Source organism: Bacillus rossius, chromosome 6, assembly GCF_032445375.1.
Source record: "Bacillus rossius redtenbacheri isolate Brsri chromosome 6, Brsri_v3, whole genome shotgun sequence".
Lineage (NCBI taxonomy): Eukaryota > Metazoa > Arthropoda > Insecta > Phasmatodea > Bacillidae > Bacillus > Bacillus rossius.
The window spans coordinates 18,605,391-18,633,381 of record NC_086334.1 but is presented as its reverse complement, the minus strand read 5'-3'; the positions used below and the strand labels follow the sequence as shown (position 1 = coordinate 18,633,381).

General features: G+C 38.2%; 3 protein-coding genes across 4 annotated transcripts; 1 reads left to right on the top strand and 2 right to left on the bottom strand.

The window, feature by feature from the left end:
• Nucleotides 1–5: 5 nt before the first annotated feature.
• Nucleotides 6–21,110, top strand: LOC134532753 (solute carrier family 35 member F1-like). 2 transcript variants are annotated; one of them, XM_063369570.1, is made up of 12 exons: nt 6–502; nt 1,888–2,003; nt 2,417–2,613; nt 3,909–4,056; nt 5,791–5,947; nt 7,958–8,171; nt 9,122–9,145; nt 9,531–9,634; nt 12,733–12,773; nt 15,433–15,530; nt 17,561–17,810; nt 19,536–21,110. In XM_063369570.1, the coding sequence occupies exons 1-10, from the start codon at nt 24–26 to the stop codon at nt 15,495–15,497; spliced, it is 1,545 nt and encodes a 514-aa protein (XP_063225640.1). In that variant the 5' UTR covers nt 6–23; the 3' UTR covers nt 15,498–15,530; nt 17,561–17,810; nt 19,536–21,110. The 2 variants fall into 2 exon arrangements, with proteins under 2 accessions (XP_063225640.1, XP_063225641.1); XM_063369571.1 differs by lacking the exons at nt 9,531–9,634; nt 17,561–17,810; nt 19,536–21,110 and having other exon boundaries at nt 15,433–15,471.
• LOC134532755 (hemolymph lipopolysaccharide-binding protein-like) lies at nt 16,788–18,124 on the bottom strand. The gene has a single exon (XM_063369573.1). The coding sequence runs from the start codon at nt 17,936–17,938 to the stop codon at nt 16,988–16,990; it is 951 nt and encodes a 316-aa protein (XP_063225643.1). The 5' UTR covers nt 17,939–18,124; the 3' UTR covers nt 16,788–16,987.
• LOC134532754 (epoxide hydrolase 4-like) lies at nt 19,106–27,888 on the bottom strand. The gene is made up of 6 exons (XM_063369572.1): nt 27,438–27,888; nt 26,853–26,977; nt 24,311–24,586; nt 22,400–22,551; nt 21,433–21,684; nt 19,106–19,823 (listed from the first exon to the last, which is right to left on the bottom strand). Exons 1-6 carry the CDS (start codon nt 27,654–27,656, stop codon nt 19,648–19,650), a joined length of 1,200 nt encoding a protein of 399 aa, XP_063225642.1. The 5' UTR covers nt 27,657–27,888; the 3' UTR covers nt 19,106–19,647.
• Between the last annotated feature and the right edge of the window lie 103 nt (nt 27,889–27,991).

Genomic DNA, 27,991 nt, shown 5'->3' with positions numbered 1-27,991 from the left:
TGAACCTCTAATCCAAGCAGCATATGTTATGGAAATTATTCTTGCACCAACGGATTGACTTTTTTTTTTTATTGGTTCTGGCGACAGTTACTTTCAAAATGAACGCTTGCTGCTGCACGGTTCCCAAAAACGGTGGTTTCTCGCGAAGGTTTTCGACGCCCAGCGTCCAAACACAATGTTGTGTCTCGGCACGCGGATTCCCGGGGTCGTCTCGCCGCTCGTCCCTGGACTGCGGCCACGCCGTGCGCAGACAGCTGTCCCTGGTGGAGTTCCCCACGCACGCGCCAAGCGCGGACCGCTGGAGGCTGCAGGTGCCCGGAGACGCCTCCTCGAGCCGGGACGGGTCCGACGCGAGCACGGAGATAGACACCTCCGAGCTGTCCGCCGTGTCCTCCGAAGCTGCGTGTCGAACGGCAAAACTCGTCTCCGGCTCGTACCAGCTGCTTCCTGATGTCTCGACTGCAGACAGACCTAGTGTCTGGAAGTACATAGTCTCTCCCAGGTACGTGCGCACGGCGCAATGAATGGTGCTCGTGTTGCCTTGAGGTACCGCACCTTTGCTACAGTTGTGCAGACTGGCAGACGTTCACTTGACTGCGTGGATCCGATCCTGTTTTAACAGCACTTTCCAGGACTGACCTTTTTTTTAGCTACTTTTAAAATGTCTTATATTTATTCTCATCTCTGCATGCAACGTGTTTAAAAAAATTTACAATTTGTTCTTCTCAGTCGTGTATTTCAAAAAAACATCTCGGAACAGGTGACAGTTTAATGGAGTGCAAGCAAACATATTTTATACTAAGGAAATTTACTGCCCGATTAGCGTACAATTGGCAACTGACAAACTCCGCTCGTATCATGCGAGAATCATCTTGTAGGTTTAAATAAACCCATGTGCAGGGGCGAAAATCTATAGAACTCCCAGGGGGGTGGGGGGGGGGGGGGCAGAAAAATATTATAATTCCCATTTCACAGTTAAGATTTTGCAAGTGCAAGCGGGCCCCCTCGCAGAGTGGCCTTTGAATCCCAAAGGGGGGCCAGGCACTGCTGTTCCCCCTCTCCCCTCAGGGATTGATACCCATGTTCATGAGCATCTGCATCTCAGAGTAGTTGCTTCGTTACCAATGTTTTACAGTTAAAGCCATACATGACAAAATAACTCTGAATTTTCTAAAATAAGTGATTTCTTTCTAAGTGGGAATTAATCTTAATGTTGAAGTACAACAAATATATTGTGACCTTTCCTACACATGTTTTAAGTACAACTTGTTAAAATATATAGGTACTACTTTCTTTAGTGTTGGGATCCAAGTAATACATATTCTGTGAAAAACTAATCTTTCTATCTTATCTTATTTGAGATCTTGTTTATTACTATAGTGTTGTTTCATATTTAAAAAAAAAATTGTGTAATGCAGTTAAAATTATGGACACGTCTAATTCTTTTTATTTAGTGTCAAATTCGTCATCACAAGCGAATAAACTGGAGTCGTAGGGCATTGTATTCGTGCAGCAGTGTTTTATAATCTTGTATGCAAGTCATAGTGGTGCCAGGGCTTATCCAGGGGGGGGGGGGGGTTTAGGGGTTCAAACCCTCCCCCCCCTCCCTAGCACCAACTCTTTAATTAATTTCTTATTCATCACTCAGACAAATTTCATATTAAAATTAATAAAATTTTTACCATTACAATATTTAAATTTAAGTACCGAAAACTGCTAAAATAGCACTATTTTACACCTTAAAATCCAAATTTTCCCGGGTGAGGACCCCCGGACCACCCGCTTTAATACAGAGGGGGGGGGGGGGGCATGCTTCTTAACACCCCCCATACACAAATCCTGGCTACGCCACTGAGTGGAGCAGGAGCTGAAGGGCTGTGCTTGCAGACCGGCGTGGCGGGGCCTTCTGCTGGGGCAAGTGGTGTCCCTGCTGGCGGCTGTTTGCGGTGGCGTCGATAGCCGGTGTGAATACACCAGAGCCCACACCGCATTTGGATTCTTCGGTGAGTGATCGCGAGTGTCTTTGCATTTCCCAGCTGATTACAAAGGTTCATTTGCCAAACAACCATCATTTTAAAACCCTTTATTTAATCAGGATTTTCTTTTTAAGTGTTAAAAGACCTTATGTGCTCGGACTACATAAGGGGGAGAGGAGGTTGCCTGCTCACGTATATGCCAGCAAAATGGTCATGTTGTTTCAAACTTGCTCTACAAATAAGTTTTAAGTAACATTTGTAAGGCACTTGAATATCATTTTTAACTCGAAAATATTAGTTTTCTTACCAGAGTAAAAAAAATTAATGGTTTCAATGTTTTAATGTCAATTGCACAACCATAATTAATAGTAAAGAAACTACTTCATTTTTGTGTTCCTTTATTTAAAATCTGTGATGAAGAGTGTTATGTGTGATTGTAGGTTTCAAAATAGTGGCGCAGTATGTGTTGCTGTGCCTGGTTTACATGGCGTGGGCAGTGGTTCATCCACGTCGCACTGGAATCGTGGCGGCCATGCGCCACAGGTGTTGGTGCTACCTGCTGCTGGCCCTAACTGACGTGGAAGCACGTTACCTCTCTGCCATGTCGGCGTACTACACGAGTGTCCACAGTGTTCAGGTGCCTGTGCTTCTGTCATATAGTGTATCGGTATGCTTTAAAATAACTACTTCTAACTTACGATATCTGTAACCCACGTCCCGGATCATACACCCCACGAAAGATATCAGGCGGTACCCGAATTCAGCCCAAGGGATGCCGTGTTTCATAAATCAGTTACATAGGCAGGTTTCCCACACTCTTCCTTCTCTTTATTCCCTGGCTTCTCCCTGTTTTCTCTGACCATTCTAATTTTTTTTTCCTCCCCAATATCATCAGTCAATGTGGCAAGATACTACAAGAAACAGTTAGCACTGTTAAAGGAGTTGTGAGGACAACTACTAGTCTGAAAAATAACAAATATATTTGTTCAATCAAACTTTGATATTTTATTGTGTTTGAAATTATTTCACCGTTGTTTGTATCCATTTATTAATGGCTCACAAATTTATGATTAAAAGTATCAAGTATAGTATGTAAAATTAATGATAGCTACTGTTCTGTAACCAATATTTTGTCTATTTCCGTATTTTCTTTAAGGCTTTCGAGATACCAATAAAAAAAATCTGTTATTTCCCAGACTTTTCAGATTTTTCCTGTCTACAGGAACCCTTATAAGTGTGTTTAAATTGTGCATTAAATAATAGGAAGGCAGACAAAAATATTTGCCTGGTTTTGCACGATAGCCCTGACTGCATCAAAGGCAGGATTGATTTCAAAACTAATAGAAAAAAGTATGTGCTTACTCTAACAAATTTGCCAAAGTAGGTATGTGACCAATTCGTATACATGGGGTGATTTTTTTTCCCCCAAAGCTAGTGGGAAAATGACTTGATGTGAGCTTTTGGACATACACCATTGCTATGCACATGTATGTCTGTAGAAGAAAACTGCAAAAAACAAATGACAAAAACATAATTTTTTTTTGGGGGGGGGGGGGGCTGTGTTTTTGTCTCGTTTCAACTGTTGTGCTGAATTTTTTGGGATCGGTATTTTTGTGTTGTCATCATTTGTGGGGGGGGGGGGGGTTCCCGTTCTGTTAGTCCATTTTTATTTGTTTTTCTTTATTTGTTTGACCATATTCCTGTTGCGGAGTATTGTGTGGAGTTATATCCTGACAACAGCAATTTTTTGCTTAATTTAATTTTTTGTCATTTGTGTTTTTTTGTAGTTTTCTTCTACAGACATGCATGTGCATGGCAATGGCGTATGTCCAAAAGCTCACATCAAGTCACGCACTCCCCCATCGCACGAATCTTTCGAAGATAATGCTAGTGGGAAGATGTCACACCGGAGACTGCGCCGACCTGTTGCAGCTCCTGGGCTCTGCGGCCGTGCCCGCCGCCATGGTGATCAGCTGCAGGGCGCTGGATGTCCACTACAGGCCCGCGCACTTGTTCGGAGCCGCTCTGTGTTTCGCGGGTCTCGCCTGCAGTGCGTGGGCCAACTTCCAGCAGCTGGGAGGTAACGGTCAAGCCGCGCGTGTCCTGGGGGAACCGAGTTTCGCTGCCGGCGTTGCGCATCTTCAACAAGCTCGAACACCGTTTTGATTTTCGAAGTGAAACGTCTTTGCTCTGAGGGGGGGGCTACAATTATCGAGCGTTACGAAAATTGTGATCGCATTAGGGGGAATAGTTAGGTACAAGGAGGTAGAGGAGGAGACGGCTGGGGTGAGGTAGAAATGACACAGCATACTTTCACACTTGCATGCTTGCACATTAGCATACTTGCCACTTGCACTCATTCACTCTTGGACGATAGCATAATTATGCACTCACATACTTGCATATATTTTTTTTTTATCTGCAACCTCAGCTATACCTAATAATGTAATGAGCAAGACGTTACACTTCTATCTCGTGTGGACTTCACGCTCACACTTTTTTTTTTTTACAAGACTTATTACTTAAGTTTCAAATTAAAGCAACTGTGAATTATTCGTGGATGATAGTTATAAACAAGGAAAGATACTAGCCAGGTTGCCCATGATTATATCTTAAACAGGTCTGTTCAGATACATCCTTTTTCAATACCAATACTCCAATACCACCACCAATACCTGATAGATACTACAATCAAAATTTATAATTACTGGCCACACTTTATAAATAAGTACCTAGTTGAAACATAATTTATTATAAATATGTTTGGAAATTTAATTTTCTTGTAAATCTAAAATCTAGGCAAGTTTATGGAAAATTCTGGATCTCTTATTTATTAGGTAAACATTAATGATGGTTGATAAGGATGAAAAAAATCAATTCAATTATCAATACATTTCTTTAACAGATCTTATAACGGATAAAAAACTAATTCAATACCTTTTTGTATATTAACACAGTACAAGTCTCAGGAAATGAATATTTCTAAGTAATAAGTCAGTACCTTAATAAAATTTTTCATTAAAAGGATTTTTGTTGATAAAAAAAATTTGCACCATAGAATTTGTGCATAGCACAAAACAAATTACTCTTTTATCTAATTAACAACTACAACATTCAAGTACATGTAGCCTTAAATTACAGAAAAATTGGAGTGAAAGATGCCTATAGCAGTGTCATAAGTGTTGTCAATAGTTTTTCTGAATTGCCTTTAAAAATGTACTTAAAATAATTCAATTTGAGAATAAAATATTTCTAAAACTAATACAAATAAACATTTTCAAAAAATCCTAAGTTCTGAGAGTATTTTTTCCGATACATTGATATCAGCCTATATCCGATACCAGTATCAGTATCGGAACAGCACTAATCTTAACTTTGTTACCATATTTTTTTATTATAATGCCACAAATTTTCTCTATATAATTGTGTACTTTTTGAATTCTCTGGATTTTATTATCTCTCTCTCGAGAGAGAGAGAGAGAGAGAGAGAGAGAGTGAGAGAGTGAGAGAGAGAGAGAGAGAGAGAGAGTTGAGAAACTCATGGATTACATACCAATATAGTAATTTTTTCATATGTTACCCATTTGTATTTAAATGATTGGTTAGAAGTTGCCACAAGATGCATGCATGACACTATAAAATAATTCTGCTCAAAACATTCATGTAATCGTGGTAAGACTCTCGGAAGCTTGCCACAGCTGCTATGCACATCTGGCCAGTTTAACAAACATGTTTGTTTCCTGACGAGGCGAGGCAGTTGTGGCAGAAGAACCTGCGTGGACGGGGCTGGGTGCCGGGACATCGTCATCCACAGGGTCTGACAACGCCCGGGGCATCGTGCTGGGTTTGGCCGGGGCCGTGCTTCGCTCCGCCGTTGTCGTCTCGGAGGAGTACGCAGTGAAGGTGTGGCACTGGGCGGAGCTGCTGGGCGCACTCGGCTTGTTCGGGACCATCTTCGCCGCCCTTCAAGTGTAAGAGCACACAGGGCCTGCGCGTCTGTACAGGCGAACCAGGCAACCGCCTATGGCGCCGAGTAGCTGGGGGCGGCGCAGCACGACACATAACAGCTGTTATAATATGTTTATCGATTATTGAAACTAGATGAAAATGGATTTTTGTAACAGTTTGGAATGTTTATACATATTGATATAAGTAATTATTTAAAGTCCACTGTGACCTGTTTATGATTTGTAATAAGTAAAAAAGTAAAAAAATAAACACAAGCCTGCTTACATTTGATTGTTGACAAAATTTTAGGCTTACGTAATGTATTTTATTTTGAGGCAAGGTAAATTTTTTTGGGGTGTCGGGCCTAGGGCGCCAATTTACCTTGCACCGGCCCTGAGAGCACACACCCCACAGACAGGGAAAAGTCTGGAAATTGCCCCAATACCAGCTGCACAAAACCCTTCAGGTTGCTGTTCTAAGACTACAATAGGATATGCTGCTGTTCTGTCGTAAAAAATCATTATCATCAAGTCCCTGTGCCATTCATAAACTAAATTACGTACACATCTATCTAATCAGTATGAAATGAATTTCATAAAGCTGTATAGTGCCGCCATATATTAACATTCTTGGAACCTACTTGCTGCACTTTAAAACAAATAGGTATCAATTTGACATTTATCTAGTATCTGAAAAAAATAAAAATATGTAGTAACATAAACCAGCCTTATATAGAGGGGCAGATTCATGGTTGATGTATATCACATCTGTCTGGAACATAATAGAATGGAAGTGGTTTTAAATGGAATTAGTATGTTTGTTGCAAGGATGAATTCCTGGCAGCTATGCAGAAATTTCTTTTGAGTAAAACAAGTTGTTGAATTCTGTTGTATCTCGGGTCGCAGTAGTAATAAACTGTTTGGTAGGAATTATTTTCACCCAGTCATCAATTGCAGTTTTTTTTTTTAATTTTTTTTTGTTCAGTATCAGTAAATGGCGTGAGCAGAGCAGTGAAAATGATCAGAAATAATATTTAAACTGTCTGTGTCTACTGAACAAATTCAGTTACAGAGCAGTGGCATTGTAAATACATTGCACATGTTCTTGTCTGTGTTTCAAGGCAGATGGGAGTAAATGTTGCAGTCAGCATTTCGGCATAAGATAATTCTTTGATTATTTTTTTTTTTCATTCTGCTACTTTCAAGGTACTGTATACTATCTAAATGTTCATACTACCCTCACTTCAACATCAGCAGTTTGCTGGATTCTGTTTGCAGGCAGAGGCCACTCAGGGTGTCCACAGTTAGTACTTTCGTACTAGATCTAGTACTTTTATAAGTTTTTTAGTGGTCAAGTACAGATCTAGTAACTTTTTTTCTTTAATATAATATCATTACAGTAACTCCAATATGTTTTATTATTAAGCGTGATTATTTTTAAAAACTATGGAATGTATGTGTGTGTTTGGTGTGATATTGTTTAAGTTAGAGCATTGCAATGTCATAATAACTTCCTAAATTGTTAAAACCATAACAAATTATAATTTAGTACTTTTTTTTTTCAAATCTAGTATGGTACGAAATATTTTTTCCTTGTGACAGCTGACAAATTCAAGACCACAATCAAGCTGTAGAATTTGGTGTAGTTATTTGCTTGGTTCTTTTCCTCTGTGTGCACAACAAATGTGGATGCTGGGTAAAGGATAAATTATTCTGCTATGGAGGCATCAGTGTCTTCTCGTACCAAGACAATTTTGAGCAGACAGTTTAATGCTTGCTATATGGAATGCAGCAGTAGCTAGAAGGGAGAGGCCCTCTTTTTTTTTTTTTTTTTCATACATTTTCTTCATCTCTGAAATTACCAAATGTTACATAGTATAAATTAAATTACACAGTTATTTTTTTTGTTTCTCATACCGAGGTTGTGATTTAAATAGCTGCGCTAATAGCCGTAGCTGCGCCGTCTGGTGGGGCAGGCGGCGGTGTGTCAGTAGCTCGCTCCGCCACCCTGCCGTCCCGCGGGCCTCTGCGCAGGTGGCTGTTCGTGGGGCTCCCCCGCGCGGAGGACGGGCTCCCGGTGGCCGTGGCCCAGGTGGCAGCCCTCGCCGCGCTCCAAAGCCTCTCGCTGGCCGTGCTGGGGGACGGCGGGGCCGCCGCGCTGCTGCTCTCCCTCTTCACCGCCGGTGTCTACCTCCCCGTCGCGTCACTCCTGCTCTGCCGGCTCCTGCACTCGGCCGGGGACCAGCCCGTGAGGTTCACTCGCCCGTCGCTGTCCTTCCCTCTCCCTCGCTCTTTAGTGAAGCCAGGCCCGCTTCCTTTAGCGAGAGTCTCTCTGCCACCAGGGAGTCGCAACACCGTGTTGAGGAGCTCCTGCCGTGAGGTCCCTCTCGCACCACTTGTGACATCCGTCAGTGGCTGCCACAGTGTCACGTGGTACCTTTCAAACCTTGCAGAAGCCAGGTCATCGGGCCACCACGCCACAATAACTTCATCTTGAATCATGTTGCGCACTCGTTCCAAATGGCACAATGCAAAACAATGTTATCTCTCTCTCTCTCTCTCGCTATGTTGTCTCATTAGCGAGGTAATTAGAGATGGAAACACAGAATACAAATCAGGGATATTGTTGAAGGAGTCACCCAAGATCTATAGAAAGAAACTACCCCAGCATTTCAGGAAATCACGGATAAATCAGGATGGCCGAATGGGAATTTGAACCCGAGACCCCTTGAATAAGAGTCCAATGTCTTGCTACTGTGCATACTTGCTGCATTAATATGTTTTTGCATAAATACATTCTACTTTTCATTAAATAAAAAATAAAAACAGAACATCTTGTAATTTGCATTAAAGAAATATGTATTATTCATTATAAAATAGCACGCAAACAGATAACAAGCATAGATCAGCTGTAATAAAAAGTGTGTAAACAGAAAAACAAAAAGCTGTGTAGAATAAGTTTGTCTAGTAGGGACACACACATATATAATGTATAGACCAAAACATAAAATCTTTCCAATTTTTATGATGAATTATTTGCCATTTAGTTACATATACAGTACATATTTATATTTTGATATGAATGACTTTTTTGCTCAGATTGCTTTTTTTTAAAGTAAAGTTCTGTTTTGCATATATCCAAACAGTGTATGTAGTTATGCATATGTTACAATATTTCTTTTTTTTTTTTGCTTGCAGGTTCAAGTGCTGTATGAATTTAAGGTAATTTATACTAACGTATTAGTACTATTTGCACATTTTGTGTAATGTGGGTAGGTACTAAATTAAGTTAATTTGGCAAAGTCATGCCATCACCATCACACTAATGGTCTAGTATTTGCCTTTCTATCCTCAACTCATAATTTCCATTTGTAGCAATTTTATAAGTATGCATTTAAAAAATATTGTAGACATTTTATTAGTTGAGTTTAACAAAGCCAGTGGCTGTATTGTGGGCAAAGAGCAGTTAAACGAAGTGCGTGATGTGATGAGTAACTGCAGATGATCTCGACTACTGGGCCGTGGAATCAGATTACTTATTACAATTAGGTTCATATAGAGTTATGGACTGTACAAATAAATGAGATGTGTTTCTTTACAACTTCAGATGGATAGCAAGCAGTACGTGTCCCTCGCGCTTGTGCTGACTGGGTTGCTGGTGTACTCTGTGAGGAGAACCTCGATATTGTCAGAGCAGGCAGATATTTACAGGTGACTACCGTCACTGCAGATCAAACGTGACTGTGGTTACTGAAGGCTCTTTACCTACTTTTCTATAACTTTATAAGTCTCGTGTCTGTGTTTCTTGCCACTACCTGTTGCCCGCAGTCATCATAAACGGTTACGAAAATCCTTTGTTTACTTCATTCCAATAGACTTGTGAGTAACTGGGGAAAGTAGATTCAGGTTTTTGCGTCAACAATCTTCTCATGACCGAAAGACACGTCTGCTTTCAGTATTTTAAGCGGCCACCTCACAACTGCCAGAAAATTTTTGTGGCAAGAGTGAAAGGATCTTCTATTTTGCTTAAAACACCACATCACTAGGCCCCTAGAAGCTCCACTCTGATGATAGCACTCACAAGCCTAGTTGAAGCATAGATGTTCAGCATTGTTTTCAAATAGTTTTAGGCGGCAGCCATGCACCACGTTTCTAAATTTGAACCTAAATAGTAGTATAAATACAGTGCCAGATTTAAGTGTTATTTTTCAAATTTAAGCATCAGTTATTGCTAGGACTATAGATTCCTTATAATTTTTATTATAAGTATCACAGTTTTATATTTTTTTTACAGTTACATTAACAAAATTTATTTTCCTTTCAGTTTATAACTGGTGTTTGGTTATTCATAGTATAAATCACTACCCAATGCCTACAGTTCATCATTACTTTACTGTGAGCGAGTAGTCTGCATACTGTCATGTCATGGCTAATGCCAGAAAGATGACAATTGTTTAGCCAGCAAGTGCCATGACGTCATGCGACTGTAGCCAATAGCAAGTCATTTTCAGTGTTTAAGATTAGGTTCAAAATTTTTATACAATTTACGTGTAATAGAGTAAAATAAAATTGTGCACAGAAATAAAAATTGCATGGGATTGTATTAAGCTAAGTAATAACCTATTTAAATTACAAGGTTTAGAATAAAATGTAATACTATTGTCATTGTAATTATGTACAATTATTTCCTATACATAGTTAAGTATGAAATCATGAAATTGTCTGGTCAACGCAGAGGTCATCAGAGACGATGAAATGTAATTAAATGCTAATGGAGCATTGTCAGAATGAATGGGTAGGGGGAATGTCCGTCACGGTGTACCATTGGCAAAAAAAACCCAGGTTTGATCGTACCGGGAATCAAACCAGAAGTTGAGTGATGTGACCACTCAGCCACCATAACCCATGCCATAAGTAATAGTATTTGCTCGCGTAAAGGCCCCGCCCGCGTATACGCCCCCCCCTCCCCCCCTCCTTCCTTGTTTTGTTAACATTTTGGAGAAAAAATTTAAAAACGTGTTTTTCTGGGTTTATCTGAGGGCAGGGCAGCTTGGCATGCATCAAACAGCAAGCCATGTATTGTGAGCGGCGGGAGGTGATTTTGTAAGCGGCAGTGATACAGAGACTGGTATTATAGTTTGTCCGCTCTCAGTAGGACTGTCGTGAGGCGTGACAGAGGTACGCAGTTAGTCGTATCTCAAACGACATAAAGATAAAGAAAGCGAAAGCTGGACTCGCGCGCTTGTGTTGATGTGCAGTGTTGTCGGAGAATAAGAGGGGAAGTGAAGGAGGAAGGGAAGTGGTATTTCTAACACTCCTTTGTCTGGTTGGCTGGCTAGCTGGCAGGAGGGAGGTTAAGCCACGCCTCTGCCTCTCCCCCCCCCCCCCCCCACTGCCGCAGCGCTGCCTCTCCCCCCCCCCCCTGCCGCAGCGCTGCCTCTCCCCCATGCCGCGTCGCTACCTCCCCCACCCTCCCTCATTAGAACAAAGACGCACGACTTGCCAGTCATTCCTCCAGCTGTTTCATTTACTCAAAATTTAATTGGCATTTAAATAAGTTGTGGCAGTATTTCATTTTGCTTTTATTAAATGTTAGTTTTTCATACCTGAAAAAAAGAAAAATCTATTTTTTCCTCCAAATTCGCATATAGGCCTCCTCCCCTTTTTTGGAGTCGAAAATTTGGAAAAAAAAAAGGGGGCCTTTACGTGAGTAAATACGGTAAGTATGTTTTCAAGCTATTTGTATGATTAACATTGATATTTGTGGTCATAGAACACTTGCGATTCGCTTAACTGAAGCATCTTGTTCAGAGATGTAAACAGACTGAAAAGCAAACATGTGGTCATGTTTGGACTCAAATTTAATGTAAAATGAGTACAGTAGAGTCCCACTAATCCTAAAATACAGCTAATCCAAACCAGTTTAGTGTGAAAATAAACAAAAAAATTACTTTTTGTATTTTAGAAATTATTTTTGATGTCTTGACCCAATTATCAGCACGTTTAGTGATTTTGTGCTTTTAAAAGTGTTTTAGTCTGTGTTACGGGATAACTTAATGCTTGTAGAGATGTATTTTACTACATGCTCTTGTATTACGGCAATGATTTGGCTAATCCGAAAATGTGGTAATCCACACAGGTCTCCGACCTAATTAGTTCGGATTAGCAGGACTCTACTGTACTTTTAAAAAACTGTATGTGACAGACCGGCCACAGGGACATAACAACAAAGAATGCAGAATGTTTACACCACTGTGATCAAAAGCTAACTGGAAAAAGAGAGTGCAGGCCTCGCAGAATATTCGACGGCACCCAGTCTCGGTCACAGCAGAATGTCAATTGGCAGAGCTGCAGCTAGGGATAGTGAGCATAATCAATCAGAGTACCAGTACGGAGGAATGTTCCTATGTCGTGCTGTACTGCACTCGTGCGTGTGACTTGAAAGCTCAGCGGACCAAAATCGTCTTAAGGGCCATGAAAGTCGACCTAAACTGTCTTAGAGGTCCTGAGGGTCGATATTACCACCTTGAACAAGGTTCAGCCTCACCCAATATAACCTCTTTACATCCTGCTCTGGGATGATTCGTAATCAGATGTGGCTTTGCATCTACCTCATGGAGAATTATCTGAATTTATAACGTCAGTACCTACCTAATATAATAATACATACAGCACAACCTTCTTAAATTTCCAATTTAAAAAAAAGTAAATTAATTGAGCCATTTAACCGAAGTTTTAAATTTTTTTTATTAACATTATGTATTTTTTTTAGCAACAAAAAAGTATATCTCAAAATTTTTTTTTTACAGTGTTCCAGCTGATTCATCATCTGGAAGCTCAACTTTGAGAGGTAATTGTCTACTAAATTGATTATTTTATTTTATTTATTTATTCATTTCATTCCGTAGACCCCTTACAAACTGCTGGAGTTCTAATCTGGGGCATTCAGGACTACAGCCATGCCAGATTAGTGATTTTGATAGATTATTTATCAATATAATTTTTACAGGTATTCCAAGTGTGTGATATAACCCGGTAGAAAACAGGACACTGCACTGAAATGGAAACTGGCGGTAATGATAAACTCTTATCAAACTAAAAACGCAGGCAGCGCAGAGATGCTACCTGATGGCCTAAGTCGACAGCTGGAATCCACCAGAAGAAATCTGCCGGATTAAAGGCCTTTCACTGTTAGCATATATTTGTTCTCTGTTCATGAAATTTATTTTTAAGAAAGACTGAAAATTCACACACGAAGTTAGCAATCTGTAGTTGTAGTATTGTTGGTCACAACGACAAAGAATGTGGCCAGTGCGTGGATTGGTTTGTTTCTGTGTGAGCATGATGACTTAAAGGAATGCACATGGATCTGAACCAACAACACATCAGGCCTGTTCTCTGATGTTATAATTCTTAATTTTCAAAATACCACCACACAATTCGTGTTTCACATGGACTCTCAGACAGATTTTGATGGAGTAGACCACTCTCTCTGCAATCTGAGGATGAATGCCAAAAACACTAAATTGATTACGTACCAGCATTTAATTAGTTTCCTCACTATACTGAGCCTCATTCATTTGTCCTGACGGAAAAAGTCTTGATTAAATGTGAACGCCACTTTTCACTGCTAAACTTTAGTTTTAGACGAATATTAATATTGGTGTTCACGTAAAATGTGTACAGTTTTATGTAGGCATGTGCGAGAAAGACTTTTTTGAATTCGAGACGAGATCGAGAAAGCAATTTAAAAATTCTCGAGAATCGAGTCGAGATCGAGAAATCTGTACTTTAGTTAACAGGATAATATGATCCAAAAAAGTAAAACTCAATAATCTGACAAACATACATAATTATTCAATAATTTTATCACGTATCCACAATTGCAATTGCAATTACAACTTTACCTTAACACTCAACAGTTTATTTGCCTACTGTCGTATGTAAACATACGTTATTGACTCCATAGTCTATACAGTTTCCTTGAGCCATGGACGGTACTTGATCATGAAAGTCTGAACATTCACCACTATCGATATGTCACTATCGATACGGACCGCAATTTAAACATCATGTTGCTTGTTATATACTGCTGGCCGTATGTATAACCTAAGGCCATAAAACAAAATGCAATCGCGGAAGAATTCTGCAGTCATATTTATATTTTTATTTTTTACCGTACCGTTTTACGTTGATACTTGATATTGATACCGAAAATGATTTATTTTTAACTTTAATGTTGGTTTTATTAACGGAAAATAATCATTTTCTTCTGTAATTTAATGTGATAACCACAGCACAATTCATTGTTTACGTTTACCGTTTCATGTAGTGACTTGTGAACGGAAGTTGTTCGTTTTTAACTTTTTAATAATTTATCGTGTATACTATCGTAACAAGTATATTTTATATTATTCGATCTACGTTACGTTGAAGATATGTTAATTATTTCAACACGCAACGCAAAATGCTGCCTCAATATATTATATTACCTAACCTATTTCTTGTTTACAAAATTCTCGAAAATTCCGAGCCAAAAAATTTATCTCGAGACGAGATCGAGAAAATTTCTGTCTCGACTCGTTCTCGATGATGCCGAGACTCGCACATCACTAGTTTTATGAAGTCACAAGTAATACTATACAAATTTAGAAATGGTATTCAAAAATACATAAACTGAATAGTTTAACAAGCGTCACTCTAAGTTTAATTGTTTAAAATGCTAGAATGGCTACTTGTTACTGACGAGTTCCTCTACATGAATCTTAAATGGCTTTAGGATCTTTACACCAAGATGCATGGCTCCAAAGGGTGTCTTTACTCGTCTCCTCGACGGTGTTTGTCTTCAGTGTGGGTCCACCGTTCTCCTGGTGCGATGGAGTCTGGATTCTCGCTGGTAGACGATACTCACTCAGGGCTCATCGGTATCTTATAGTGCCTTGTGGAATCTTGTGCTGAACCACGCACTCGCTGGCAGCGAGTCTTGCTACGACTTGTTCGTGGTTGCTGTGAACCCCAGCCTTTACAAGGCAGTTTGCCCACAGAGTTCCCCACTCGCTAGGTACTTGTACCCACAACTTCCCCCTCGTCTGGCGGTTACTGTTGTGTTTACTGCAAGTCTGTAAGTTACTGACAGATAGGCATCTCATAGCTATCTGATTCATGCCCTCTGTATACACATTCCTGATATGTGACATCATTTTTATCCCAAATGTTTTTCCTTGTTCTCAAAGTTCACTCGAGCACAGTCTAAACCTTGCTGTTGCAAGCTGCTCAAGACGAAATTCACACCTTCGAGCTTATTCTCCATATTATTAATAAATGTTCGCATACTCCTAGTCTGCTGTCCACACAGCTCAGGCCTGGTGCGAGGAAGGTTCATGTTCACTGACCCACGGAAATGGGTGCAAAGGGAATAAATACTCCCTGTTACAGGTTTAGAAAGTGCGTTATTACCTACTTCGTGTTGTTTAAAATTTTGAACTAGGTCAAGACTGTGAAAGTTTCAGAGCCACCTGAAGAGACGACACCACTTCGCCAGAGCCGGCACGGCAAGCTGGCGCCTACTTGCTAGCTCAGCGAATATATTTTTAGTCTAATTTTAGAGGTAAAACTGATCTCGTATTTTTGCTGCCTTGTACAATTTTACTGTGGCTGGAAAAAATAATTGTATCATTAAAAGTTAAGCATCATTTATGTCTTTGCTGTAATACTGCCATTTTCATAAGTTACAATGATGTTAATTTTTATGTAGCAAGTCTTTAATTAATTAAAACTGAAATATGTTTTTAAGTAGGCCTACTTTTTTTTTTAATTTTGTTTTAAATAAACTGCATGTATGCTAAAACTGAAATTATTCTTTAATTATTGAACCAATTTCATAAAACATCTTAATTTAAGTAACTTTTCATATCAGCAGGTAAGATATGGTGCATATAAAGTAATACATATATTATTTTTAAAATATTTCTCTACTTAAAAACAGACCTTGTTTAAGAAATTATTTTAAATACATAGTAAAAAAGGCAAATATATATTTTAAAAAAAAATTGATGGAATCTAGTAAATTGTACTGGCAATGTAAATTTAAATTGAATATAAATGTAAGTTTATCAAATATTTTGTATCATATCTGCAGTAAAACAAAATGGGATTAGTGGTTTTACTTTGTTACCGGATATTGCCATATTGACTAAATTTGGGAATTTTTTATAAGTAATACTAAGCATAGCTAATAATTAATTAAACAATTAGATAAGAAATTTGATATCCATTCTCTGCAATTTAAATATTTGCCAGACTCTTTAGAAACAGCAGATGAAATACAACACATATCTGAAGACACAATTTGGTACAAAATACAAAATGTGGTATTTGGCCATAAAAATATAGTTTAGCAGATTCCTTGAATATCTAAGGAATGGGCTTGAACTGTATTTTGCTACAGGAGTTTTGCAACTAAATCCTGCAAATACACATATATTTTAATGCATTATTTTTTACCAAGGACAATTTCTGTGGATGAATGTTCTAAGCATTGCCTTTGTTTTTTGTAGCCAAATTTGTCTCCAGATGTATGTTGTAATTCATCTGCTATTTCTAAATATACTGGCAAATATTCTAATATAACTTTTTGCCTACTAATATAATTGTGGTTAACCATCCGCAATTCATTTTTTGATTTGAAAACTATCCAAAAATAATAATAATAATTAATAATAAATAATAATAATTAATAATAAATAATAATAAAATCACTTAACTGGTGAATCCAAGCCCCCAAATTTTTTTTTTATGAATTGGGGCAGAGTTTGAACAAATGGATAAGCACTGCAGGCAGTACTGACAGAATCACACAAACAAATTTTTCAGCTGTATATTAATGTATTTAAGCATTCCCATTACATGGAAACAAGTGTGTTTGTGAAAACTTTTATGAAGAATTAAGAATTACTGCAGAACTCTTCAGTTTAAAAGCAGAAAAACCTTCTGGAACAGCATTATTAATCCGTAAGTTAAAACAGGCTCCCTATTACAGGTATAAAAGTGAAGACATACTGTTACTTACAGCTCACAAAAAAACCCAAGCTTTGCAAGGCAGCGTAAATCATGCAATTTTCCACTTCTGTCCATACCGCCACAAGAATAAGAATTATCACCCATATTGTTAGGCTGACTAGCACCCCACACGACAAAACCAGCACTTGCAAGCTCATTTCCTTGGACAGTCACAAACTTACTGTCCGACACAGAGTATTTGAATCCAAGGAAAATGTATTGATCGTCGGAGCTGTGGTTGAACTTCTGGTGGTCGTCCAAGATACTCTTGTAGTACTTTGCCTCCGCTTCAGAGTTGATGACTGCCAAGTGAGCGCCCTCCTCGGAACAAACTTCCTTTGCTTCCTCCCACGTCTTGGCCGTCCCGTGTAGCTTCCAGATGCCCACGCCCGGCACCTGTCGGTAGCCTGGCTTGAGGGTGGTCGTCTGAAGCTCGGTCCGTTGCGTCGGTTCGACGCCTGCAGACACGTTCTTCGGGCCAGGCTTGAAGGCAGTCTGCGAGGCAGACACCGGCGCGAGCGTCAGCAGGGTCACGACGTACTCCGCTCCTTCCCCGCACGACACCTTCTCCTGCTCCAGGTCGACGTCCCAGGCGGGAGCGTCGCCCAGCGCGTTGCGGGTGAGGTTGAGGCGGGAGGTCCACTCGCCGTCCGGACCGCGGAAGCTGAGGAGGGACAGCTTGGCGACCGGGGACCGGGCGGGCGACGGGCAGTGCAGTGCGTGATTTGCACGTCCGCCTGCCGCCAACAGCAACAGCATGCACGCAAACGCCGCTACCACAGCCATCGTCGTCATCTCGACTCCACCTGCGTGCACCCAGCGTGTCTGTGTACGTAGGGAGAGTATTTGAAGCAGCTTAGCGGGGACAACCAGACGTGGATTGACCCACTGATTATTCATGGAATATGTAGATGAGGCTTTGAAGTTAGTGTGATGCCGGTAAATCCAGCTGTACATTGTCTAGCGAACAGGCTTATGCAAAACAGGAAACAAAACATTCTTAAATTATATTTTGATATTGCTACAAGGTTAAAAGTTAATACATACAAAAATCATTACCTTATTATTCTTGCGATGAAAATTTCTGACGTTTTTCTTCTCAAATAAATTACTTATTTTACCTGAATAGGAACGGTTTTTCGCATGCACCTAAAATAGAATTTCTTTGTTTACAAACAATTATTGAAAATTATAAATGTATGTTTCCCTGAAGAATTTCTAGTTATCACTAGAAATAAGATTTTATGGTGTATTGCAATAAACCATAAATTAAGCTGATGTGTATCGAAGTCAATACAGCAGGGAAAACTGAAATGAAGTTAATAGTACTCTAAAAATGAACTCATCTCCCTGAGAGAGACAGAGAGAGAGAAGCCAGAGACTGTTTGCTGTCGGGAGGGGAAGGACATGGACAGTATTCTGGTGACTGCTCTCACCTAGAGTTTATTAATGGGCAATATCAGACTAAAGGGGTAGAAATGGAAAAAGGTTTATTTTCAAAAACAAACATCGCTGGAACTCCCATAATATGGAAAATATCACATCCGTACCAAAGTATTATAACTCGTAGCAGTAATACCAAAATCTTTTGCAGGGATAAATTTATGATACAACCAACCATAACAGCAAGGAGTAAAAAAAATGAGGGTTGGAGGACAAAAAAAATCTTAACTTCCTTTGTAGGCACAATCAAATTCATACAAATTGTGTGTTAATCTTATTAGTTACATTTAAAACTTTTGTCTGAAAAAAAAATTTTTTTATTAGACGTACCATTGCTGGAAGGGGTTGAATAAATGAGGGGTAGAATTTAAAATAAAATAAATCATAAATCCCTTACTAGGCTCACTATCAGAACCTTTCAAATTGTTTGTATACCTATCTTATAATTTGTATGCTGGAAACAACTTTTCATAAGGGGAACTATTGTTGCAGGAGTTTAAAAAATAAAAGGGTAAAATTAAAAAAATAATTCATAATTTCTGTACCATGTACACTATTAAATCCGTTCTGTTTTATTGCAAAACCTTATATTCCTATCACATATTTCATCTTAAATTATTGTGAAATGAGATAATATTAAACAATGAAAGCACAAAGAAAGACATTAAAATAAAAAAAGACTGAAACATATAAATATTTTTATTTGTATCAACAAATTTATAGTTTGTAAAACAACGTACAATAATATTCTCAGAATTTTATCAACATCAGTCTTAATATGAGTATTTGGCATTTATATATTTTTCTTTGTATTTTTCGTGTACATATAGCTAAAAACCTTCTAAGTTTAAAGAAAAATTAATACACAATATAAATACAGTTTATTACTAACAAATCATATTACCAAAGAGATTCATTAAAATATACTGTAACACATTTGAGATTTTGTATATTATAATAAAATGTATAAAATAACTGAACTCTTTATTATAGAATGTGATGGTAATAAATTATCTTAACTATAAACTATTTTCACCCAACTAGAACTACAAATAAGATGCCCATGTGTCTGTTGAAATACTTCCGACAAGAGTCCTGTGAATCTGTGCAGTTGACTGACGAACTCTCCAGTATTCCTCGATTGCCGGAGCGCAGCAACGCACTGCAGACACACACTCGCGACGAGGGTCCAAAACGCCGGGCGAGACGACGGTGGCCGGCGGTCAGCTCTGGGCCTGGCCGAGCTGCAGGGCCAGGGGCACCACCACGCTCGTCCTCCGCTGCACCGAGTCCAGCACCTGGTTGCCGTACTTCACCGTCGAGCTCACCGCCCCGAACATCCGGTTCACCAGGCTCTTCGACGGGGACTTCTCCCGCCGCTGGGCGGGAATCGGCGGAGCTGCAACACGCGCACCGACTCCGGTCCACCGCTCCGAATACTGTTCTGCTCGACAAATACGTGTAACAGAAGTCTGCATTTAAAATGAAATAGAAAGGAGACCAGAACTAGTAACACAATGACTGGCTCAACAAATAAATGGAGTGTGGACTTTATGTGTTTGAAGAATGACATAGTAAAAAGATGGGCAAGAGCATTTAGAGCTAAGATTTTGTGATAAGTTGAATGGTAATAGAAATATCATTTAAAGGAAAGATAAAACTGATTGTGATGACAATGAGTAAACAGGTGAAATGTAGAGAACTCGAGGCTAAATACAGATTCATAAGCCCTTGATAGGAAATGCAGGATTTTGAAAGCTACATACATACTATATATTCTTTGATAACTTTATTTATTAAGAAATGTAACTTCACCACACAATATAACTTGTGATAATGGGTGAAATCAGGAATATTTAAGGTCCCTATCCAAACATATTGTGTCTTTTTGAATTTCTGGATTTTATATAAATGGCTTAAGAACGTCTAATAGCATTCCCAATATTTTGCCTTATTATGCCATGTCATGTCATCATAAATTTAGTAATTCACATGTATAAAAGTAAAATGATCTTAATGTTTTGACTTATTTTCTTATGATTTAATATAATAAGAGAGAAAGAGTTGGTAAAAGTTCCCAAAAGTAAACATTTTTAAAATATATAATATTTACTTAAAACTGCATGGAAAAGGCAGTTTTGATCATTTTAATAGAGTACGCAAATAAATACCCATGTCTACATCACAGTCCTGGCTCATAGCAACATGCTATTATAAATAAAAAAATTTTGCACTGTACTTCATTGGCATTATAAAATTTTTTAAGTAATCATCACATATTGCACATATTTCTGGCACACTGTAGATGCATGTAGAATTACTGTGTGCATAATATTTTGACTTACTCTAATCAGAAGGGGAGTGGACAGTAATAAAGCTTACATTCATAATGGCAGGAAGAATTTGCCCCAATAGCCAAGCTAGTCCTGCTAGGGCAAGGTTTCAGACACACAGAGAAACAAACAACCAAAATGTGGTGCTCAAGCTTGCACCAGTTCAAGAACATTTGTAACGGTGGTCTTCCCTACGTTGAGTTTCCTAAGTCAATGCATATCTGTACTTAAAGTGAACTCTTATTACAATGTACCTGGAAAACCTCACAGCGTAAATACTTAATAATGCCAGTACTTAACACTGAATTGTTACTAAATATCTTGTAAGGCTCTGAAATATATACGTGATACGAGCGGAGTGTTTTATTATGACAATCAGCACATGTTAGCTATATAGACATAAATATTGAATATATTACCACACTGTCTACCATTGCTGACTAATCCAAGATATTAATCTGTAAAACATGACAAAAGAACCAATTTTAAGCTTGGTAACCATGTAGCATATTTATATATATTTATTTACTGATAATTAAAAAAATTAAACTTTTAAATATTGTAGTCAAACGTACGGCACGTTAAAAACAGCGCACAATTTGCTCGTCTTCAAAGTGTTAGCGAGGTACTTTGCGTTGAGAGCCCACTGTCACAAGGGATCCTCCAACCACTCACCCACTAGGAACGCCAGGAGCATCTTGTCGACCACGTCCGGGAGCTCCTGGTGGGGGAAGTGACTGCCCCCGTCCACGATCTTCAAGAGGAACTTGCAGGTGTAGTCCGTGGACTTCACCATGCTCTCTAGGCTCACAAACTCATCCCTGTTGCCGACAATCAGCAGGCACGGCGCGAGGGTGGGCTCCCCGTCCGTGTGCACCCGCTTGAAGGGGAGGTTTCGGAAGTAGTTGATGGGCCCCGTCCAGTCCTCTGGGAAACACACGTGTCAACACACAACACACACGGAGAACGACTATGATTTCAGGTAAAATAATTCAAGTTATCGGAATTTGCTTTCTTACTTACTGCCACGGCACTTACTTGACTTTGAAAGAATTTATGTAAATAATTTGAAAGAAAATATTATTACATACTACGCATAATGCTATTATACACTATCAGTTGTTTGATTTTATGAAATTATAAATTCAATATTAGTCATCAATAATACACAGCAACGAACCTCTTTATAGAAAAACGTATTCCATACGTCCACTAAATTTACTGTAATATTTTCCACACAACTTTATGATTCTTTTGAACTATAAAACATTAATTTCGCTACACTTTTGCAGGGCCATCGAGAAAACCAAGGGCACGGGGCAAATAATTTTATTTAATGAAAAAAATGTTAAACTCCACAATACCAAAAATATTATGGTTGTAAACATTGCCATTGCCATAACTAATCTTGAATGTGAGATTTCCTAAAAATTATATCAACAACAGACTTGAAATTTTTGTCTAATCAGGCTTAAGACCAAGTATTAAATAAAGTCCCAAAACTCAACCAAGGTCCCTTTGTGCCTGGGCTGCGGGGATTTTTGCCCTCCAACTTGATGGCCCTGCATTTTCGTACATTTTTTTAGAAGACTCTGGTACCAACTTCATACAGATATTTTACAGTTAACGAAAGCTTGTTTACCTTTGCGAGAGAATGCATATTTGTACGCCTCAACGTAGCTCTCCGTCTTGCCAGTTTTGTGGAGATGATTGAAACACTGGTTTATTATGCTCAGATCTTCCTTCAAAGCATCCATCTCTGGTAAATATGGCAGCTGGCTAAACTGGACCCAACTACATCAGGAAAAAAATTCAAGTTAGCAATCAAAATGAACCAACTGCAGGTTATTAATTTTACTAAAATGTATTGTCATTTCTTGTTATACCAGTGAGCAACAGAAACAATAAACTAGTTTCTCTTCCCTGCCTTGCCAGCTCAACCTTTAACTGGTAATAACTGTACTATATTATACTGGCTCTGTAATTCTTTTAAAGGAGTTCCTTAATTGGAAATTGTAAACACACAAAGTACAGTAGAACCTTGATTAACCGGAGTAATGGGGGGAAATGTCATCAAGGATAAGTGAATTACAAATAATCAAATTCAAATGTATTTAGATTATACTATACAATACAGCAAATTTTTGTATGTAATTTATACAAAACAAATGTACATGTATTACCGACACTAATCATTAATTTTGAAAAATATGTATGAATTAAATTATTTGTAATGACCTAAAAGACACAGTTTTGATGAAAAATATTAATTATATTGACAATTTGATATCCATAGGTTCCTGCAATTTAACGAATAACTTGCCTTGATTAAACAAACAATTCTGTGAATATGTACATACGTATGTACTAGTTACGTTTAAGTAAAGTAATCTTACAAAGTTTTGCTTTCTACTTTTGGAAACAACCTTTCTTATTTCTGTTTTCATATTCCTTAAAGTTATGACATGGTGGTAATCAAAATCTTCATGCTCAAAAAAGGTTATAAGTATGTCCACTGCCTCCATTGGTTTGACTTTTTCTCTGGGTGTTTCAAGTACGTCATAGTCTTCAATATCACCCGAATAAATTTTCTGAGATGTGGAAGGAATGTCTTGTTGGAGCCTATCTACGATATCCTGTAAAAGCAGTCACCTGCGCACAACAGTTGCGCAGACTAGCGAGATAGGCTGTGCCATATACAAGCCAGACTGTGCACTAAATTCTCAGGAGCTCATGATGCAAAAGCGCCATCAGCTGCCCAAGGCTCCATTAAGCCACATGTGCCGGTAAAATTCAGCATAGCAGAGACCCACATTCTAGATCCAAAATGACCCAACCTCCGCCCGAAAAGCAACGAATTGGCTTAGTGAAAAAAAATCATTAATTTAATCCTGAGACAATATAGTTATATATACTACGAACATAGTAAAAAATTATGTTTCCTTACCTTAGAAAAAGTTGCTATCTAGGGGAAAGGTGTATAAAATAAAATCAAAATATGAAAATTAATATTTATATGGCATTGTAGTTTGTAGTAATATAAAATATTATAAATTCATGAATAGTCAGTTATGTTAGGTCAGCTACATTAGTTACATAGAATTCATTATTCATTAATGTGAATACTTTTTATTAATGTAGATACATAATACCTTTCTTTTCTGCAATAATCAGCAAAGCATGAGAACATCGAAAGTTGGAAAAACATTAATAAAATCAAACGGTCACTAATTCTAAGAAATATGAAGATACATTAAATAACCTACCTTCGCCACGACTTACAACCATTCACAACATGTAAACGTCTATTTTAAAGTTTTCAACATTGTGTAAAACATATTTTTACATGAACAAGCTACCTTCTGGAAAATAATTCTGTCTTAAGTAATGAAATAATATAATTAAAGCTTTGCTGTTTTACAGAATGAATAGCAAAAATGTTAGGAAGTAATAAAATTTTGTATCCGATATTTATTTTATTTTCGGAAGCACCTCACACCAAGATAATAACCGTCATCCAGCAATACTGAGCAACACAGTTTGTGTGACTTACCGCTTGTTGAAAGTACCGGCACAAGGAAGGCTGCCCCAGTAAACATTCGGATGTGGAGACGATATTGCAACAAACTTTTCTACCAGCTCCGGGTAGCGATGAACAAGGTACCACCCTAATAGGCCTCCCAGGTCATGGCCGATCACAGTGCAGCGGTTCACTCCCAGCGCACCAATGAAGTCTTTCAGCTCTTCCAGCAGTGTGTCGACACGATAGCTACTCCTCCATGCTGGTTTGTCAGAATCACCAAATCCTTTCAAGTCCAATGCTACCACCCTGAGAAATGTGAAATTCACAAACAAAAGCTTAAAAATCTAATCCATATTACTTCTGTTACTACTAACAGCTAGGTGTACATAATCAATATGATCTAAATTAATTGCATAAATTTTTAAAAAAACCATAATTTTTGGGATTTTTTTCTAACCTATGGTAATCATTCCATAAGGTGTGCTCATTATTTCAGACTATGTATACAATTTTTTTTTTAGTGATATTGAACTGCTAAAAAAACTTGGCTTCCCGGACCATGAGTGGAAGAAATGCAAAGTGCAGATTATTTTTCAAATTTCTTATTTTAAATAATAAATTAAAGAACAAATGCAGCAGGTAGACAGGTGTACTGCACTTACTTTACTCCTGCTCCAGGAAGCTGAGTGGCTTGATTTGCAATCAAAAACAGAAGAAAAAATTGAAAAAGGTGAGATACAAAATACAAAAAAGCCAATTTCAAATATTTTTTTTGTGCACATAATCTAATCATGTGGCCCAATATTTGCCATTGTATGCACATCGCAAAGTGTTGTTCGCTGTCAAGTATGAAACAACAGAATATCAAAATACCCACATTTATCTATTACTTGCACACTACCAGTCTTTATTAAGGAGTTTTTAAGGATATTGCATTTCTGCCTACACTCTACTTACTACCTCGGCCCATAACTGTTTCACTCCCTGTTCTAACCATCCCTACTGTTTAGTTCCCTTCCACATTTCCCTTCTCGCTATATTTTCACACCTATAAAGGTCTGTTTAGCCTCCTTGCTCTGCCGCAATCGTCTTGCAGCTAACCTAACTGTTGAGCAATTTCTCGAGATCTCTAACAAGTGGCCAAGGATAACTTAGCTTTGAAGCGTAGCTTCAAACAGATCAAACCAATATAAAAGCACTAATTCACTGTTCATTCCACTTTAGGAATGCACATACCCTACTGCGATCTTATTTTACACACTAGGTTTCTCGCAGAAGTATTCAAAATAAGTTCCAAGAATACCTAAAAACTATAAAACAGTACCACACTGAGATTAAGTGAACCTTGAACTACTAACACAATAGTTATCAGCTCCATGATAAATTCATGTATAAGCCTACTGCACTTTGAACCACGAAAATTGTGTTTTAAATACAACCTATCAGGATTAACTTAAAAATGTACTTTTCATAGGTACTAAGGGTGCTCCAAAGTATATTTAAAATGCTGATATGCTGCACAACTCACTTCAGTGTATATTTGAAATTGCCCTAGGCAGTAATAAAAAGAGAAATGGCATCTGGAAAACAAGTTTAATACCTAATAATTTAAGTAAAATGTTTAAGTTAGGTCAGCTACATTAATTATACGTACATAGAATCTTAGAATTTAAATGTTTTTGAACTGATTCTATATAGTAATATAAGGTCTTAAATCTGCAATTCCATGGTTTACGTTTCAGTTCTGTATTCCGGCACCAATCAACCCGCTCACATTCAGATTTTTCCAAGTGGATTCTGGCTGTTGACCTTGTGATGCTGACCTTTGTTAGTCTGCTCAGAGTTTATTTAGACTGTAGTTTTCATTTCATTAATGTTTCCTGTATTCTAGTGAGTTATATTTCCATGATAATTTTTTTAAGACAAAATCTGAATTACAGATGCACCATAATATCACAGACCTATATTTTTTTCTTCCTATAAAGTAGCTAGTTAAACCTGATATAAATAACATTGTACCTACTGATTTAATTTCACTCTGGCATCCCCATTAAAACTACAGATATTTCTGCTAATCTGCTATGAAAGTGGTCCTGAACATGGCAGATGGAAAACCTTTCAATATATTAATATTTTTAACCTAACCAAGCTATCACTTCAGTTATTATTCACCAAATTTCCCAGAAGCAGCTACTATGAGGTATCACCCAAACAGGCTATACCCAACAACATTGGGTTATTGTTCTGTGTAATGTAACCAAATACCTTGATCCTGTAGTACATGATGCTTCCTGTTTTAATTTAGTACATTGACAGATTCTGAACATAACAAATATATCATAGTACAAACAAATTATGTCAGGTCTTGAGGAATTATATTTTGTATTCAACTTGCAATTATGGTTAATTTTTATATTACAGGTCCAGGACCAGTGCAAGTACTTAAAACAGCAAGCATCGTGTACCACAGGATTTATGTATACAGGATCAAGGGATTCACTTGGATACGTGATACGGAACATTGTTGCAGTCATCTGGCTGGACGTTTAGCAGACAGTTGAGAGAACCCTACCTGAAGTGGTCTGCTAGGACGGGTATCTGGTGCCGCCAACTTAGCCAGCAGTCTGGGAATCCGTGTAGCAGCAATACAACTGGGCTTGTCCTGTCCCCACTTTCAACATAATGTAACTTAACACCCTGAAAACAATGTCAATGGAAGTACACAATTTCATTTTTTTCAAAATGACAAATAAATTCTAGTAGTTAAAAACATATTACCCAGTTGGTAACTGCTTATAATAGCTAATGTATACTTTAGAAGAGAAGGTGGAAGGTTTACTAATACTGTCTTAAAAGCCTAAACCAGTGATTTTTCAGTAAAGCCACCAAACTGATTAATCGCTCAATTGATTAAATTGACGAATCAGGATGTAAAATACCCATTAAATTAACTAAATCACGTATGTCCCCATTTGACACTTAACTGAGTACACAACATAATAAAATCTCTGAAGAAAAATTTTAATTAATGCAATTTCTTCGAATTGTTATTAATAAATGTATTTACTACAGAAGTAACACACAACTCTTGACATGTGACCACAGCGTGTTCAAATTTCAAATCATGTTCTGAACAGAAACGTAGCTTATTTATTACCTTTAATTTGACATATAAATGACTGCCTAATGATGTGTCAACCAAACACGGTGGTGGTGTGTCTCTTTTCTGCTGATGACCACTGTTTTTTGACTTCCAACCCCACTTTGCGGCACTTTTCACGACAACCCATAAGCCACACAAGAAAGAGAAGGCGTGAATTTGTAAAGTTTCCCATGGTGAAATATTCACTATACATTGCTCGTCAGAAGCAAACATTTTTAAAATTCAGCATCCAACAAGTCAACTACCTACGCCTCTAATCCCGAACTTCACAAAAAATCGAGTGACCCACGAGCAATGTCCACACGTCACGACTTCACTCCATGCACAAAGTTAGGAAACACGGGTACACGGAAAACAGAGAGGAAAACGCAAACACACGAGTTGATATCGTCATCGACTTTGACATACGCCATAGATAAGAGATAGAGATATTTACTTGGAGCATAATTTATGGACTTGAACTCACTTATTTACTACCATGAAAACATAACTAAACAAAACTTAAAATAAAGCAAAATATTAGAAAAAAAATCCAAGATGGTATGGAC

Coding starts and splice junctions, on each gene's coding strand:
- LOC134532753 (XM_063369570.1), top strand. CDS start 24: ATGTTATGGAAATTATTCTTGCACCAACGGATTGACTTTTTTTTTTTA. Junction 5,948..7,957: donor ATCTTCGCCGCCCTTCAAGT/GTAAGAGCACAC, acceptor GCCTCTGCGCAG/GTGGCTGTTCGTGGGGCTCC. Junction 9,635..12,732: donor GAGCAGGCAGATATTTACAG/GTGACTACCGTC, acceptor TTTTTTTTACAG/TGTTCCAGCTGATTCATCAT.
- LOC134532755 (XM_063369573.1), bottom strand. CDS start 17,938: ATGTACAGCTGGATTTACCGGCATCACACTAACTTCAAAGCCTCATCT.
- LOC134532754 (XM_063369572.1), bottom strand. CDS start 27,656: ATGTTTGCTTCTGACGAGCAATGTATAGTGAATATTTCACCATGGGAA. Junction 24,587..26,852: donor GTCCTAGCAGACCACTTCAG/GTAGGGTTCTCT, acceptor CACATTTCTCAG/GGTGGTAGCATTGGACTTGA. Junction 22,552..24,310: donor GCCGGTACTTTCAACAAGCG/GTAAGTCACACA, acceptor TTCCTGATGTAG/TTGGGTCCAGTTTAGCCAGC.